Below are 18,503 nucleotides of genomic sequence, written 5' to 3' on the forward strand. Positions count from 1 at the left end.
CAGGAGGATCGCTTGAGCCCAGGAGTTTGAGGTTGCTGTGAGCCGGGCTGACGCCATGGCACTCACTCTAGCCTGGGCAACAAAAGTGAGACTCTGTCTCAAAAAAAAAAAAAAAAACTATTTGTAATATTATAACAATGTCACCCCACAATTTTCATTTTCTCCCTCAGTGAGTGGAGTGGGGATGAACAACATCCTTTTTTTCCTCTTCCTACCATTTACACAAGAAATAGTGGTTTGAACAGTGGACATCTCATAGAACAGTATGAAATAAATTTAAAAGGTTTCTTTGTATTGCTTATTCCTCTTGTTGATTTTTAGTATATCTAGTGTGAAAGATGTGAGTTTTAAAAAAATAGGTCTAGCAGTTAAACAATGTTGCTATAAAAATCCCAATAAGGTAAGTGTAAATAATTCTAACATTACATCTTATTATCATACCTCTCAAAAGTTTCTTCTATAATTTTATAAGAACTCTCAATATTAATCTGACTTTTTACTTAGCAACAGATGATATGTGCTTCAAAGGAAATCATATAGTAATAGAATTAACAATCTTAATTTTTTCTTCTCTATTATTTTCTTTTGGATTCAAAGATTACTAGCTTGTAGTTTGTGTTGAGGTTTCTATTTCTTTAATAATCTGGTAATAAGGATAAGTAAACTTAAGGGATTAAGTAATTTCCTTCTAACAATATTTAACAATTTGCTGATTTAACATAAAATTAGTTGTTCTTGTTTTTGTTTTTCCTGAGTAGGTTTCAAAGAGAATACAGATTTCTATTTTAAAGATTTCTAAGATTAATAATAACTAAAAGGTCAATCAAACACAAGTCTATGCCTTCACGGAAATGAACAGTAAAAACTGAATTATAATAACCATATTCAAATGCTTGATGATTTGGGAAGAAAAGACTCTTACAGGCCAGCCACAGTGGCTCATACCTACAATCCCAGCACTTTGGGAGGCCAAGGCAGGAGGATTGCTTGAGGCCAGGAGTTTGAAACCAGCTTAGGCAACATAGTGAGACTCTGTCTCTACAAAAAATTAAAAAAAAAATTAGTCAGGCATTGTGGTATGCATCTGTAGTCCCAGCTACTCGGGATACTGAGGTAGGAGAATCTTGATTGAGTCCAGGAGTTCAAGACCACCCTGGGCAGCATAGTGAGACCCCCACCTCTAAAAACATCTAGAATATATAAACAACTCAAACAAACCATCAAGAAAAAAAAATAAACAGCCTCATTAAAAAGTGGGCAAAAGACATGAACAGAAATTTATCAAAAGAACTTAAGACACAAATGGCCAATAAACATATGAAAAAACGTTCAACATCACTAATCATCAGGGAAATGCAAATTAAAATCATATCACCTTATCCCAGTTAGAATGGCTTTTATTAAAAAGTTCAAAAACAGAAAATTGACGCTGGAATGAATGCAGAGAGAAAGAAGTGCTTATACACTGTTTTGGGACTGCAAATTAGTACAACCTCTATGGAAAACAGTATGGAAATACCTCCAAGAACTGAAAGTAGACCTACCATTTGATCCAGCAATCCCACTACTGGGTATTTACCCAAAGGAAAAAAAGTCATCTTATCAAAAAGATACCTGCACTTGAATGTTTATTGCAGCACGATGCACAATTGCCTAGATGTAGAATCAACCCAAGTGCTCATCAATTCATGAGCGGAATCACAAAATGTGATATATGTATACCATGGAATACTACCCAGCCATAAAAAGGATGACTTAATGCCTTTTGCAACAATTTGAATGGAACTGAAGACCATTATCCTAAGTGCAGTATCTAAAGAATGGAAAAAGAAACACCATGTCCTTGCTATTAAACAGGAACTAACCAATGAACATACACATGCACAGAGGGAAGTAAAACTCAGTGGAAATCAGCAGGAGGGAGTGGAGATAGATGAAGACCTACCTACCTAACAGGCACAATAAACACTATCTGGCTGATGGGCACACTGATAGACCTGACTTACACATTGCAAAAGCTATTCCATGTAATCAAAAACATTTGTACCCCTGTAATATTTTGAAATTTAAAAAAAAGTTCAAAAAGAAAGATATCAGTGGATGGATGGATGGACAGCAAAATGGGAGCAGACAATTTAAATAAGGTCCCTTACGAGTGTGAGGTTCTCTATGTGACTCTGGGCAAGCTGATATGGCAGCAGCTGCATCCTCACCCATCCCCTAAATCCACTCCCTAAAGGAGAGACACCAAGGCAGATTATCCTCCAGCAATGCTCTGCTGCCCAGAATCAGGAAGAATGAGAAACCTACTGCCCATGTCAGCATGACAGGGACCCTCCAGAAGTGATATGCTTGTTATCATAGAAGATATGTATTAATAGATACTAATTATCCAAAAACAGTGTCAAGTGATCCAACAAAAAATGTTAATTCTGTTAAGCCAAGCAAGTGGCACAAGGTTTTGTCTGGGGAAGGAAAACTGAGAGAAGTGAGCAATAATCTTCCCTCTTTGTAGCAAGTGCTTTGAGTCCCTTTGGTGAAGGAAGTCCACAGGCAACAATTTGATTTCTTTTTTTTTTTTTTTTTTTTGTATATATATCAGTTGGCCAATTAATTTTCTTTCTATTTATAGTAGAGACGGAGTCTTGCTCTTGCTCAGGCTGGTTTTGAACTCCTGACCTTGAGCAATCCGCCCGCCTCGGCCTCCCAAGAGCTAGGATTACAGGCGTGAGCCACAGCGCCTGGCCAACAATTTGATTTCTAAGTTAATAATAATTAGATGCTGTAAGTTTTCAATTTGTTAAAGCTTTGAACCTGTTGCCATTCCTTCCCCCACGGCATCCTAACCCACGACAGAACATGAGGGGTGTAACATGAATACATGTGCCTTTGGGATCCTCTAACTGGAGAGGTCCACGTCTGAAATACTTTCTTCTATCACAAACCTTTTGGGAAATTACATAATACTTAAGTATGTTTTTAAAAGAAAGCACTATATGGTGACATGATATTGGGTGGCATTTTACCACTATGTTGTTTTTCCCTGAATAAAATACATGAAGAGGACAAAACCACTGCCGCCATCATTTTACTTGACTTCCCTTGCTTCTGAAGATTATTTTTTCTTCCTTTTATATGTCACAATAGGCATATTTTTCCCTTTTCTTCATACTGTGTTATGTTTTGGATATCTAATTCTTGCAAATGATAGTTATCAATTATAAAAGTTCTAACTGGCATATTATTAAAAGGGCATAGCAACAAAATATTACTTAAAAATGGATTAGTATTGAAATTTTTTTTTTAATAATCTAACCTAATGAAATTTCCTTTGCTGTTAAGTGTCCTAAAACTTTAAATACATAAATATAAAAAACTATAAATATGAACAAATATTGAAGTAAAATATACATTTACAATCAGTTCTTATGGTGGTATGAAATCTTTATTATACCATGTACAAAAACATTTACCAAAAGATTGTAGGCAACTTATTAGTTGCTAATATTAAGGTATAAGGTCTACAGTTACAGCTTTCACTGTACTTTTTGTTTGTGTATATTGTGAGATAAAATATAATTACAAAATTTTTCTAGATATGAAAATAACCCATAACCCCCCACTCCAATATGGCTTTTAAAACTTTGAGGTCTTCGTGTTCAAAATTTCCTCAAAACAAATATGGCTTCAAAACAATATTTTTGTTTTGGAATACACAACTGAAAATAATTATACTATAATTTGGCATCCAAATATATACAATGATTGAAAAAAAATCAAATGAATGTGCCCACATATAACAAAAATTAGATGCTGACATAATTACCTTACCATAATAAATAAATCCCTAAACTAATAACCCCCATATTTCTAACCTATTTTTAGTAAATATACTTGAAATAGACCTAACTATAACCTTAAAACTAACATCACTAACTTTCCTAATAGATACAAAGAGAACACAACATTTTTGTTTACTGAACATATTTCAAATATTTCTTCTTCCAAGAAAAGTACAATGTGAAATAATTTGAAACATTTCATAATATATAAATATTATAAAACTTATCGACCTTGTCTTTTTATCTTTTTATGCTTATTAACTAGCACAGGGCCTGGCATACTGTCAGTGCTTAAAAAATGTCAAATAAATCAGTATTAGAATATTCTCTTTGGGGTTTTCTCATTAACATAAACATTAAGAGAAGAAGTCAATGAAAATACTAACATGTTTGATTGTACTTCTAGACAGCATTAAAATCAAATTATTACATATATTTTTTTAAAGTTCTGAGGCATTGCTTTACAAATCCACACCTAAATTTAAGTACAAGAGTAGAAGAAGTGGTGTATTTGGAGACTTTACTCTCAAAAATCCTAGGAACCAATTTAGATGTGATCTTAAAATAATTGGCGTAAAAATAATAAAATTTGACTTTAAAACTATAATTTTAAAAGGAAAGGAAAATGATATTGCTGCTCTTAACTGCATCTGTTAAATTATGTGTGTAACTGATATTAGTATTTAAAGCTGTCATTTTCAAGTACTATAAAAGTTTAGCATTTCATTACCTAACCTGTACAATAGATATCTCTGTAAGCCCAAGTCATGAAATTTAACAGGAGTCCACCAAAAACAGGTGGAAATCATAACTGAGGGAATAACAAGTTTAAATGTAGGAAGGGGTAGCAAAACCTTGTTTTAGATCATACTTTAATATTTTAATATATACCTATATGAATTTGTTCACAATGAATTTGTCTAACATTATTGTCTTTGCATGATATTGGAATAAGGCATAAACACAGTAAATCAAATAAGAAAGTCCAATTAGGTGACAGAATTAGTAATTAAGATGGTTCACTTCTACCACAAGTCTATGTCTATACCCCAGAGAAAGATTAGAAATGGTTCCAGTATACTAAGAAACTTCACAAAAGAACAAGAAAATTTTGTCTCCACTTTTTTAAGTAGAGCCTTTTACCTTGAGACCAATATGCACCACTCATGAATGAACTAAATCAGCATTATTTACTTTGGTTTGATGTGACAATTGTTATATGCCTGAAGAAAATGGGTATTTGGAAGAGAGAATCTATCTAGTTTAGCTTATTCTCTAGGTATGTGCATAAGTTGTAGTTCTATAACTTTTCTGTGGTTCCAATACCTATATCTGGAAGGGGACATCAATTGTATTAAAGAATTAGCTGCTCTGTTGTAAATTCCAGGTAACATGCTTGAGTTCTAGGTCTTTTGTTGGGTGAGCATACCCATGTCTCATTTCATTTCATGTACATAGCCAAAGGGGGAATGTTTTAAAGAAATGGCCAACTATCTTAGATCACTGAGTACTGACTTATAGCAAAGGCTTTAGCATTCATCTCATGTAGTTTTGGGGATTACAAAATAAATCTACAAATCGCCAGAAGCCTGGTTACAATTTAATGCACACACTAAAAACTACCTTTTTAGAGTTCACGATAAATGCAGATACATTTTATATTTTAGATAGTGTTTAAAAGGAAACATACACATACCCATTATTTTCTTTCAATGAGGAGTCAACAGGAAGGGGAGAGCACGCTCCAAAAAGAGTTTAACTGAGAACAATTTAATGAGGAGACTTTGCACTGTCTGTGGGCAGGGTTTAAGTTATTCAACACAAAATAGTGAGGTATCTAGAGGTTGACAACAGCAGGAAGTCCTTAATACTCCTACGCCAAAATGGGGAAGGCAGAGGATACAATGTTAGCCAGACTCAGTGAGGGCTGGAGCTACTGGAAGAGGCAACACCTGAAAATATCTGTGGCTTAGGAATCCACTGCCATTGCCAGAACACAACCTAACCTCACTGTCTCCCTACCCTCAGACCCCTGCTGATGCCTCCCACTAGCTGAGCCCAACCAGAAGCCAGAGGGCAAGGGAGCCCAGGAAATGCAGTGCTGAGGACCAGACTCCCTGGGCTCAGGGGAAAGAATGCACCTGGGTGGGGGTAGGGGTCGGGGTAGGAAAGTGTCATAGAATGACGAACAGTCACTTGATTTATATAAAATACTGATTAGGCCAGGCGCAGTGGCTCACGCCTGTAATCCTAACACTTTGGGAGGCCAAGGTGGGAGGATTGCTTGAGCTCAGGAGTTAGAGACCAGCCTGAGCAAGAGCGGGACCCCATCGCTACTATAAATAGAAAAAAATTAGCCAAAACAACTAAAAATAGAAAAAATTAGCTGCGTGTGGTGACACGTGCCTGTAGTCCCAGCTACTCGGGAGGCTAAGGCAAGAGGATCCCTTGAGCCCAGGAGTTTGAGGTTGCTGTGAGTTAGGCTGATGCCACGGACTAGCTATCACAGGCCACAGAGACTCTGTCTCCGCCCCCCCCCCCAAAAATAGAAATACTGATTAGAGCTAGCATGAGAGAGTATTTTCAAAGTTCTTGTTTAGAGTCAAAAGTCTTAGAAAATATTAAAGGTGAGCAATTTTTAAAAATTGTTAACCTTTTTTATTTTAGCAAGAAATTACAGTTATATACAAATCTGAATTAGTTGTAAAGTAAATACTGAGTATTGGAAAGATGCCAAATCTCTTGAGAGTAAAAAGAAATCGGACACAGGAAATATCCAAATGGCACTCCAAATATTAAAGTACGTTTAAGAACAAACCTAGGATAATATAGTTTTGCCTTCCTGGAAATCTCTGCTCAAATAGTACATAAGCATTATTTTATTGCATCTATATCATCACTCTTCTCAATGTGCAGATGGAAGCCAACTATGGAGTTGTCTACAGTGACAATTATCGCAACAATTTAGCCCATCAAAAACAGCCACTTTGTTTTTAGAGTCAGTAGAAGGAACACAGAATGATTCTCATTCCTAAAGTCACAAATTAGAAGTAATTCATATTTCACAATAAGAATAAAGGCAAAAAAGATTTTTCTTCTGACAAATACTCATCAAAAGTACTTATCATGAAAACTAAGGAAAGAATGAGGAACTGTCACAGATGGGAGGACAATAAGGAGACTCAACAATTAAATGCAGTGTGAGATCTTGGATTGGATCCTGGAACAGAAAAGGAACATTAGGAGAAAAACTGGTGATATTTCAAAACAAAAAAATCAGTAGTTTAATTAACAGTATTGTACCAATGTTAATTTCCTTGTTTTGATCATTGTACAATGATTTTGTAAATTGTTAATATTAGAAGAAGCTGGATAAAAGGTATACATAAACCCTCCATGCTACTTTTGCAGTTTTTCTGTTTTATTTCAAAATAAAAGATTTTTAAAAAATATGTATTCACTTTCATTCTTCATGTAGTCAATTTATTCAACTTTAATGATACCTCGGATTGTTCCCTTTAATCCTAAAATTAAGGATGTGTATAGGGGCTTTTCTTTTCTCTCTAGAAATCCTCCCCTGTTGCCCTAAATTCTTGCTGTGTTTCCCAAAATTAAGACCTACCCATAAAATAAGCCCTACCAGGATTTCTAAGCATTTGCGCAATATAAGCCCTACCCCGAAAATAAGCCCTAGTGATGGGCGTGGCTACGCAGTGTATCTGCACAACCCATGCATTTCCTGGCGAAGCACTAAAGAAGAGGAGCAGCCCTTCTCATCTGCCCCATCGTGACAGCTACTATCCCAGAGGTGACCGGGAAGGTGCGGGCAGCCCCACCAACAAGACCGGCTCCCCCTGTCAGGTCCCGGCCATCCTGTGTGTGCTGCAAGCTGAGGCTTTGACGGGAGAGTCAAAACTTTCCTGTTATGACTACATTCAGAACATATTTTATCTTTTATCTGCATTGTTAGATTTCACCAAAAACTAAGGAAGTCTATACATTCTGCCTTCATTTTTTCATTACATACACTCAGAACATTACAGACTGGTTTCTCCTCTCATATTCTACCGGAACGGTTCTTCCAGACACTAATGTTTTCTAAATGCCTTTTCACATCCTTTCTTCTCCTTTGACTTCTTTGTATTATAGTATTTGACACAGTTGAGGAACACCTTCTTTATTCTTGAAACACACTATGAATAATTATACTGCCAGGCCCCATGTATCTCAGCTACAGGTTGTTAAGAAATTCAAATGGGAACATTCAACATAGATTTATTTTAATATATATGTGAATGTATTATCTCTCATATACATTGTATCCATTTTCTATACTGCTATATAGGCAAATGACCACAAATCTAGTAGCTTACAAGGCCATCAGAAGTCCAACACAATCTCAGTGCGCTAAAGTCAAGGTGTCTACAAAGTAATGATCCTTTCTGGAGGGTGTAGAGGGAAATCTATTTTCTAGTATTTTCCAGATTCTAGAGACCACTTACATGTCTTGGTTCATGGGACCCTGCCTCCATTTCTTAAGCCAGCAATGTCACATCTCTCTGACCCTTCTTCTCTCTTAAGATCTCTACTTTAAGAACTCATGTGTTTAGATTGAGCTCAAATGGGCAATCCAGGATAATTTTCCCATCACAAGATCTGTTCCCTTAATCACATATGCAAAGAAGCCCCTTTTTGCCATATAAAGTAATATAGTTATATATTCCAGGAATGAAGGCATAGATATCTTTAAGGGGCCAATATTCTGCCTTGTACACACGCATGCGCGCGCGCGCGCACACACACACACACACACACACACAGAGACCCATCTGGTTATTTGCAGCATATCTCGCTCTTTTCCCATAAAACTAGACAGGAAGTTTTTTCAATATAGAGCTCATGCCTTATCCATTTCTGAATCCTGCTTAGCATGTAGCCCACTATTTTGTACATATTAAATAAGTGTATTTTGGGGTTTATAGCTATGCCTCATTTTCTTAACACAAAACTCCTAACAATAGATATACAGGCCAAAGTCTGGTTCTCATGTATTTTTTAAAAATCTTCAATTTGTTGTATAAATATAATAAACAATAAACAAGCATTTGTTCACTGCCCAATTAATCTTTATATTGACCACACTGCTTTACCTACATAGAACTGTAGCATAGCATGGACCTATGGAATCTGTTCTTCTTTCATTCTCTCTACTTTCACTGCCAGTTTCTATCATACTTAAGTCAAGTTTTCCAGCCACTTAGGTGATATAAAATTAGTTCAAGTGTGCCATCTACTGGCATTTTAAGAAAGTATTCATCTTTATATGAGTGATATTCACTATATCGAGTGTAACCATCCATCCATCCTTCTCAGTAATACAAGCTAGAAAAGGCAGTGGGAAATTAAAGTTTGCTGATGATCTGAAAAATATCATTATAACTGGTAGTGTGAATCCCTTCCATCACAATTTGAACCAAAGGTGTTAATAAAAAAGATTTTTATTTAAGGCCTTTTATAAATTTTATTAACCAGACTCTAGTGACTGGTTTAATTTCATTTTATGATTAAATTACTATTAATTGAAAACTTACATGGTTTCCATCTCCAATATAGATTATGTTAAGTCGTTGCCAATCATCAATTGTGATTCTGTAGCATCACAGACAAAGAAGGAAAGGACAAAGTTTCTTAACCCAGGATATTCATTGTAGTTCCTGGAGAACTTAAAATAATAATGTCTACACCCAGCCATGAAGGGATCCCAGTGGTCTGGGGTAGGATCCAGACATCTAAACCTCCCTGGATGAATCAAATGTTCAGCCAGGATGGAGAACGTGGTATAAGAGATGTGGTTGAATCAATAATTTTGGCCTTTTTCTCCCAAATAATAAACAATAATAAGGAATCATTGCCAGGCATATTGGCTCATGCCTGTAATCCCACACTTTGGGAGGCCAAGGCAGGAGGATCACTTGAGGAGTTCAAGAGCAGGCTGGGCAACATAGTGAGCTCCACCTCCAAAAAAAATTTTTTTTTTAATTAGCCAGGTGTGGTTTCATGCACCTATAGTCCCAGCTAGTTGGGAGGCCAAAGTGGGAGGATTGTTTGAGCCTAGGAGTTTGAGGCTGTCATGAGCTATGATGCTGCTGCTGCACTGTAGCCTGTGCAACAGAGAAAGATTCTGTCTCAAAAGAAAATGATTGAGTTGTGATTTATCTTTTACTATGGAAAAAATATAGAAAAATACTCCACTGGGCATTCCCATTGTTAGACTTTTCTCTAATAAATGTTTTGCTTTATTTCTTCTATTTACCCTTTTCATTGAGGCGCTATTGAATAGGAAAATTGTCAGAAGACTAAATCATAGTCTAAAGATATCATTTAGACATGGCATTTCAATTTGGATTTTTTTGAACTTCACCTCTGAAGACCTTTCAAGGGCATGCCATCTCCCACCTCAGTGGCCCCTTCCATTTCCATGTGCAGGGTCCTTCTCAGTCCTAGGCACTTCTGGGACATGAGGTCAATTCCAGCCCAGCCTTCGGTGTTTAGATTCACTTAAGATGTAGGGAAGAACCCACAGGTAGCTTTTGACAACATAAATCTTGAGTTTAGTGGTGGGTTCATGGTGTTCACTTAATTACACTTCATAACTTATATTCAATATAAATATATTCTGTATATATCAAATATTTCACACTCTAAAAAAAGAACAGCTCTAAACCCTAAGAATGATGCCTTTAATTCCTTTAAATAGGAAACATTCCAGGACCAACTCAATCTTCCAAAACTGCTATAGATGAGAATGTTTCTCCCTAAGATGCTCCAGTTAGGATCAGAACTCAAGTTGCTCTAGGGTTAGAAGGCTGGTTCAATGGTGCTGATCTGTATTCTCCTAGTCATATTTCCTTGAAATTAAAAGATAAATAATAAAGTATACCTTAATCAACAAGAAACAATTAGTCATCTGAAGTGGCACATGTATTGGGAGAATCAATCTACCATGGGCACTGAGTCTTCCTGCACAATTTTGCTGGGTAGGCCAAGGATGCAGGCCTTGACAGCTCTTTGCCTAGTCCATTTCCCAGAGTTGTGTTTGCAGGAGGCTCCTTTGAGGGATGAAGTAACATCTCCCCACAAAGTGTAGGCTTGCTCACCACTTACGATAGAAATGATAGATTCCATAAGCTCAATGTTCCTCAGCTGTACCACAAACCCAGTGCACTCATCTCAACACCCAACCAAGCTCACCTACATCCCATCCATGGGACCTGGAGTGCATAGAAGACTGTTGCCAACAGTGTGCACATACTGCTTGCTGTGCTATGAGTAATTAAGTCTTCTGCCAGCATCCATGAAACAGTAACAGGCTAATTTGTTACAGTAGTTCCCCCCACTAGTTATCTGTGGTGTTGCTCTCCACCATTTCAGTTACCCACGGTCAACCTTGGTCTGAAAATACTGAATGGAAAATTCCAGAAAAAACAACAATTCATAAGTTTCAAATTGCATGCCCATTCTGAGTAGCATGATGAAATCTTGTGCCATCACGACTGGGATGTGAATCAGCCCTTTGTCCAGCACATTCATGCTGTCAATGTTTCCTGACCATTAGTCACTTAGTAGCCATCTCAGTTATCAGATCAGCTGTCGCAGTATCACGGTGCTTGTGTTCAAGTCACCCTTAGTTTACTTAATAATGGCCCCAAAGTACAAGGGAAGTGATGCCAACAATTCAGACTTGCCAAAGAGAAGGCATAACGTACTTCTTTTAAGTAAAAAGTTTAAAGTTCTTGACTTATTAAGGAAAGGGGGAAAAAGCATATGCAGAGGTTGCTAAGATCTATAGTACAACAAGACATTTTTAGAGACAGTAAAAGAGAGACCACATTCGCATAACTTTTATTATACTATATTGTTGTAATTATTCTATTATATTATTAGTTGTTGTTAATCTCTTACTATGGCTAATTTATAAATTACAATTTAATTAATTAAAGTTAAATATCATAGGTATGCATGTAAGGGGAAAAACATAGTATTACCTACAGTTCAGTACTACCTGTGATTTCAGGCATCCACTGAGGGTCTTGGACTGCATCCCCTACAGATTAGGGGGACTACTATAGTTCACAAGTAGGATAAAATCCCAGATGCTTCACAGGGCCTTATAGTTTCAGTGACAAGGATGAGATGCTGATAGAGAGAGATGACTTTCTAGGGGAGAAAGGACAAGGGCCCTTGTTGGTTGGGTTAGAGGATGTGAAAAGACTCCCTAAGATCTGGTAGTAAATGCTCTCACCTAGGTGGTAATGAAGGTGGGAGAATGGAATAAAAGATCCTCATTGTCCAGTACATTAAGTGAGGCTGAGCAACAAAAGACAAGAGTTAAAATAAGCTGTCCAAATGGTGCTTTGGCTGTGGCATGCTCCCCTCCAGGGTGGGAGAAGGGAAGGATGTTATAATGGTGGGGCAGAAAGCCCCACACTCCAGCCCAAATACAAGGCAATGTGGCTATGGCTGCTGAGTCAAGGGGTCCCCAAAGCTGAAACCCATGGTGTCAGCATTGAGGATAGAGAACTTTGGGTAGACTAAAAGCATTAGAAATTTGTTTGTTAAGCTCAGTGGCAGGAGAAGGTAAATACAAAACCTTGCTTATAGGCACTGAGCTGCTCTCTCCCTCCACACCCCATCCCTTCTTCTACCTCTCTCCCAACTTCAGCTGCTTTAGGGAAGAAAGCTGGTTATGCTGGGGAACTTCAGGGAAGGGAAGGACTCCAACGTTTATAGTCCTGGATATAGGAGTCAAAGTCTGCTTGCTCCCATGAAAGGAAAGTGTACTAAGTGCTGGGGTGGAGTTGGATGTAGGAATCAAAGTCTGCTTGCTCCCATGGAAAGAAAGTGTACTAAGCGCTGGGGTGGAGTTGGATGTAGGAATCAAAGTCTGCTTGCTCCCATGGAAAGAAAGTGTACTAAGTGATGGGGTGGCCTGAAGTGCCAAGGACTGCAGGGCAGCACTGTGGCACCAATGCAGGCTAAAAGAACAATGCCCCTGAATGGCAGTGCTCTCCAGAGGCTGCGGTACCCAGGGGAGGAAGCAGCACCCAAAAGATAAAAAGCCCTCCCTGCCCTTCTGCACTCCCAGTTGATCTCCCCCAGCTGGAAGACAGCACAATCTGAAATTAGTATAACCTCTGAAGCACCCACATTAAACGCTTGGTTTGTGTTCTGATGGGGGTGGGCAGCACCTGAATTCAACTGATAAGGTTTGAGCAAAGTTCACAGTGAAGATGGGAAATTAGAGGGGCCTTGAGCCAATTCAAGATACTGTGATGTGTGTCCACACTCCCCCTGTCCCCGCATATAAATGTATGATGAGATGCTTGTATTGTAAGACTCAGTGACCCTCCCATTCAGGGATTTAAAGACCCCTTGCAGGTGGTCTAATAGAAACATAGAGTCCTAGAGAGAAAAGGGGAAAATCAGTCAACCTCCAGAAGAGCCATTGCTCAGTACAGCAGTGCCACCTGTCAGAAACAGGTATCGAATATGCCCTGTATTAGTTTGCTAGGGCTGCCGTAACAAAGGACCACAAACTGGATAGCTTAAGCAACAGAAATTTATTGTCTCAGCTCTAGAGGCTAGAAATCTAAAATCAGAGTGGCTGCAGGGTTGGCTCTTTGCTAAGGCAGTGAGGGAAGTGTCTGTTCCAGGCCTTTTTCCTTAGCTTGTGGATAGCCGTCTTCACAACTGCACAAGACGCTTGTCAGTCTTTAATTGCTATTAATAGCAGTAATAATAACAGCAGCAACAATCAATACTTATAGAGTGAGAGGCATTTTTCTAAAGACTTGAGGTATTGTTCTATATACTACATATTCTCTTTACTCCTTAAAACATCCATCTGAGGGGGATATTATTACCCTTATTGTACAGATCAGGATACTGAGGCACAAGTTGTACAGTTAGTTGGGGCGGGAACTGGGACTCAAACCCAGGCCATCTGGCTTTATTACCCACTTTTAACCACGGTCTATACTGCCTCACAGTGGGAACTTCTACTCCCAGGGCTACAGTGGACCACAGAGGTCTAGAGATCTTTGTCTGAAATTTAAAAGAAATAATTCAGGTTAAACTTTTAACTCTTCCTTTTGACTTACAACAAGCATTTTTACAAGCAATGCTTGTAAAAAGTTGCTTGCATTTTACAAGCAACTTACAAAAAGCATTTTAAAATGCTTTTTGACAATGTATAGTAGACAATTAGACAATCTTCTGTGGTGTGTTGATCCTTTCTATCCAGTCATTGTATAAATCCAGTGCCAAGTTTTCACACTCTGTATTACTTTCCTCTTGGTGTTGTAACACATTATCATGAACTGATTGGCTTAAAACAACACAAATCTATTATCTTACAGTTCTGAGGTTAGAAGTTTCAAATGGACTGGAAAGATTGCATCTTTCTGGAAGCTCTAGGGGAGAATCTCTTTTCTTGCCTTTTCCAGCTTCTAGAGGCTCCCTGAATTCCTTGACTCATGACTCATACTCCCTCTTCAAAACCAGCAGTGTAGTACCTTCAAATCTCTCTCCCTTTCACTCTCACTTTCCTGCTTCCCTCTTTCCCTTATTAAGAACACTGTGATTGCAATGGATCCATCTGGATAATCCAGAAGAGTCTCATCATTTCAAACTTCTTAAATAATCTCATTGAAAAGTCCTTTTTGCCATATAAAGTAACATATGCACAGGTCCTGGGGATTAGGACATGGATGTCTTTAGGGACCACTATTCAGTCAACCATACACTCCAAGCAGTTATCTATTCCTGCACTACGGAAATTTTTACATGACTATCTTGATTTAAGATTTAAACAAGCTTATTCACCAGATAACTAGTAATCTATTTCATCTGTTTTAAGGATAGAGCCCTCAAGAGCATTTTATCTTTCGGAGTCAAAGAAAACACACTGCTGGAACACATGTGGTAGAAATTTTAACTATTGTTAACAACATAATAGCTTAATTATTTTAAAACGTACCTGAAGTCGAGCATTCATAAGCATGAACTCTTGTTGATTTTGTGCGTTTTCCTTCATAGACTTTGAAAATATAAACCCCATCTTGACCTAAAGTGTAAAAAAGCAAGGAGATTTAACATACTACATGCATCTTTGTATGCTCTGTTTTGGGCTAATATGAGCTTATCACAAAGTAAAAAAAAAGATAACATTTCTGACCTAGGAACATAGTGTGGATTCTAGTCGTGGCTCCCAACTACCTGCTTGACCTTGGCCATATTTAACCAGCCTAAATGATGGTTGACCATATTTAACCAACCATCATTTACTCATCTAAGACCAGCTGATTGAACTAGATGATTTCCAAAATCTTTCCCCGCTCTATAAGTATATCGCTCTATGTTTCCTGATTTTTCTTCCCAACATAAATTTTAGAGAACTAAATACTTGAAAACAACAACAACAACAACAACAACAACTCTATTTCTGGTGAGGAGCAAAGGGAATATCCTCTAACCTCTTACTTTCTGTATGATTGGACAACAGAACTTTTGTATGCAAGGAGGGGTGATTCAGAAGATACCTTGTGCATCTTGAGAACAGATTTCTCTGTGCTCCTTGCATTTGTGTTTTAAGCAGATTTAGGTGTTTCCAGGTCCACATATTGATATTCTTCCTGCAGTCTCATCATGATCCCTGCCCTCTTTACATGCCCCTTATTTCCATCCACCCACTGCTGCCATCCATCAGCCATCCTCCTCTAGCTTCACCTTTCTTCTCTCCAAGCTAGTGTGCACTGAAGTTCTCAAAAGAGGAAAAACATAGGGATATTCACATGTCCTGGGAAAAGCACTTTTTAAACGAATACACAAGATTATCTATCTTGTTTATCTTACATAAGAAGTTCTTAAGTAGGCTGCCAACTCTGGGTGGGCCTGAATTCCAGTCTTTGCTCTTAAACCAATTGGGGAGGTTCAGAAGACCTTCACTTAGTTACTGATTGCACTTTGAGAAGACTGCAAAACTCAGGGGAAAGTTATAACTTCTCTACCCTCCTCAACAAAGTTGCCAATACCTTTTCTATTTAATAGGCTGTTGAGTATGGTTGTGGAATCTTAGATCAGGGAGGCCAGTCTCAATGCTTTACAGCCAGGATTCATAAGTATTCTGTAGGAAGCCCAACCAGAGATCCTATTTTCCATGTCCTCATCAGGAAATCCTGGGTTCTAGATAACTTAGAAGGTGGTGGGGGTGGGGGGAGTATTTCAGGTCAAGTGGGATGGGTTAGCCCCGCTAATGGGACTCCAGGTGAGTGGGAGCTGCAAGCCAGACTTAAATGACTTCCTGGAACTCTGGCCAAGGATATACCCTGGAGTTACAGGTGCTCTGAGCCAGAGTCAGCTTCAAAGCTGGGCACAGGAGGCCAAACCACTTACTGGGGAGAAGAGGTACAGCCATGAACAGGCCTGGGAGGTCATGAGGTTTCCCTTCCCCTCTGCCACTATCCAACTCCAGCACCCTGTGACAGGAGCTAGAGGGCACCTGCTGAGAGTGGGAAGACCCAGAAGTTCTTTCCTTTCTCCAAATTTTGACAGCTCCCATGTGAATTGTCTCTAATAGCAGACCAGAGCTTGCCTGAAAGCAGGAGCAATATATTATCCATCTTGACAGTCTCCATGGTATCTACTTCCCAAAAATGTTTGTACAAAGCATGAATGATACAAGAAAAACTGTGGCTCAGGCCATTAGCCATTCTTTATTTTTCTTCTGCACATAGGAGGGGATGGTTGAATTTTTACATCTGCTGCAAACATTTATAAAGAAAACAACTATCCTCTAGTACCATTTCTCCATGCACCTACTCCCTACGTCACAGAGCTGCATCCCTTAGAGTGCTTCTATTTATAAGGAGGTGGATCTCCCCCAAAGAAAGGTACGGTCTTATGTCAATAATCTGGAGAAGAAGAAGTATCTGGGAAGTTAGGATTTAGTCTTACCTCTTTCTGAGCCTTGCTCTCTCGGGGTCTGGACTTGTAGTTTGAATGTGTTACAGGACACTCCTAGAAGGATAAGTCAAAGGTAGAAACCAAGCAGGAAATAGAGCTTCCCTCTGGGAAACCACACCTGAAAATAAACATACCACACCCTGTCAAGTTCACCCTGGAGTTCAGTACTTTCAACCTCCTCTCCTTCCCCATCCCTCACATCCCTCACAAAGCCATTTTCCAAAGTCTGGGGGTATTCCTTAGGGTGTCTAGAATACTCTCGGCTTTTTCTCTCCCACTCACAAAATATATACCAGAAAATAAGCAAGATGACCTTGCGACAGGGAAAACTTTGACTTCACTCATTTGCACAAGTCTTTGAAAAATTCTAATGCTTTATCTTGGGTAACAAATTTCTTGCTACTGAATACAACTTAAGACACCAGTGTTTCTCGAAGGGCTTGAGAATGCCGATTTGAATCCCTTCTGCCTTCATTTTTCCTTTAATTACTCCTGAGACTTTTTAAGGAGTCTTTAATGCTCCAGCCCTGCCTCAGCTGTGCTACTGACTACTGTGGGAAGGTGTATTTCTGGGGAGCAGCATTGGGGCTGCAAGGTCCAGGCAGACTTTCTCCGGTCACTTGTGAGAACATGGATTTGATTTTACTTTCCGGAAAAAAAAAAAAAAAGATAATTCCATGAATCTGTCATCCACATTTCTGTGCTGACTTATCTCCTGATCAAATGACACATTACTTTTAAACTCATCGTGTAATCACAATCATTTTCAACAAATATCTGGGTTCCATTCGCGCTAGGTCACTTCCCCCTGCAAATACCAGGAAGCTTCCTGCCGATTTTCTGTAATGAACTCCACCCTCGCTCCCTGGAGCCAATGACTGTAATTTAGGTACTCCCCGCAATGGTATGCGGGTGTCTGGTGATAGAGTCCCCGACTCTATTATAACGATACGGAGAGGTCAGGAGCCCAGGCGACGAGAACGGACTCTGAAGAAACGAGGTTGGCAATACCTATCAGACCATGGGGACAGCCAGGGGCGGGCGCCCACGTGGAGAGGGCGCCCCGCACGGCCTGGCACGCCGGGCCCGGGAGCTCGCGCCAACTGACGCAGCCGTGCGGACCCTTCCTACCCACCCGCCCGCCTGAGGCCGGCGCTCACTCACTGGGCAGCGGGCGCGGGGACAAACGGATCGCCGCGGAGGCCTCCGGGCCCGGATTCCTTTAGTCCGCGGCAGGGACCGGGCCTTGCCCCGGAGAGCCTCGGGATTGGCTGGCCATGACAGTAGAGTCCGAGCCTCAGCCAATCAGCGCGGCCCTCGGCTTGCTGAGAGGGCCCGCACTCCCGACAGAAGCCTGGTGTGTGCTTCCGGGCCAGGCACTCGGGGACCGGAGGTGGGAGAGGCAGGTCAAAGCGGCAAATTCAAAACCGCTGCTACTCAGCTGTCAGATTTTGAAGCAGAGGCTGGGGAAGCAGAGTGGAAATCTCAATGAGAGGCCTCAGTATCCTTATCTGTAAAACTGCCACCACTAAAGTGGCAAAAGGTAAGCCAGGAAACGAAAAAGAACAGACTGGACCGAAACGACTAAATCTTCCCTTTTGGACAGAGCCATCTTTCCTCCCTGTTGCTCAGGGAGAT

The 18,503-nt window shown here is 39.5% G+C and overlaps 1 protein-coding gene across 2 annotated transcripts in view; it reads right to left on the reverse strand.

Annotated features, from left to right (window-relative positions):
* PLGRKT (plasminogen receptor with a C-terminal lysine) overlaps window positions 1-18,176 on the reverse strand; it is a 32,021-nt gene extending 13,845 nt beyond the window's left edge. The window contains exons 1-3 of one of the 2 annotated variants that reach the window (XM_012737909.2): window positions 18,030-18,176; window positions 16,857-16,983; window positions 14,881-14,967 (exon numbers count right to left, since the gene is read on the reverse strand). In XM_012737909.2, coding sequence (XP_012593363.1) covers window positions 14,881-14,961 — 81 coding nt within the window. In that variant the 5' untranslated portion in view covers window positions 14,962-14,967; window positions 16,857-16,983; window positions 18,030-18,176. Of the gene's footprint in view, window positions 1-14,880; window positions 14,968-16,856; window positions 16,984-17,876; window positions 17,980-18,029 lie in introns of those variants that run through there. The other variant, XM_012737914.3, reaches the window with a different exon arrangement.
* Between the last annotated feature and the right edge of the window lie 327 nt (window positions 18,177-18,503).

The sequence above is a fragment of the Microcebus murinus genome, chromosome 12 (assembly GCF_040939455.1).
Source record: "Microcebus murinus isolate Inina chromosome 12, M.murinus_Inina_mat1.0, whole genome shotgun sequence".
Lineage (NCBI taxonomy): Eukaryota > Metazoa > Chordata > Mammalia > Primates > Cheirogaleidae > Microcebus > Microcebus murinus.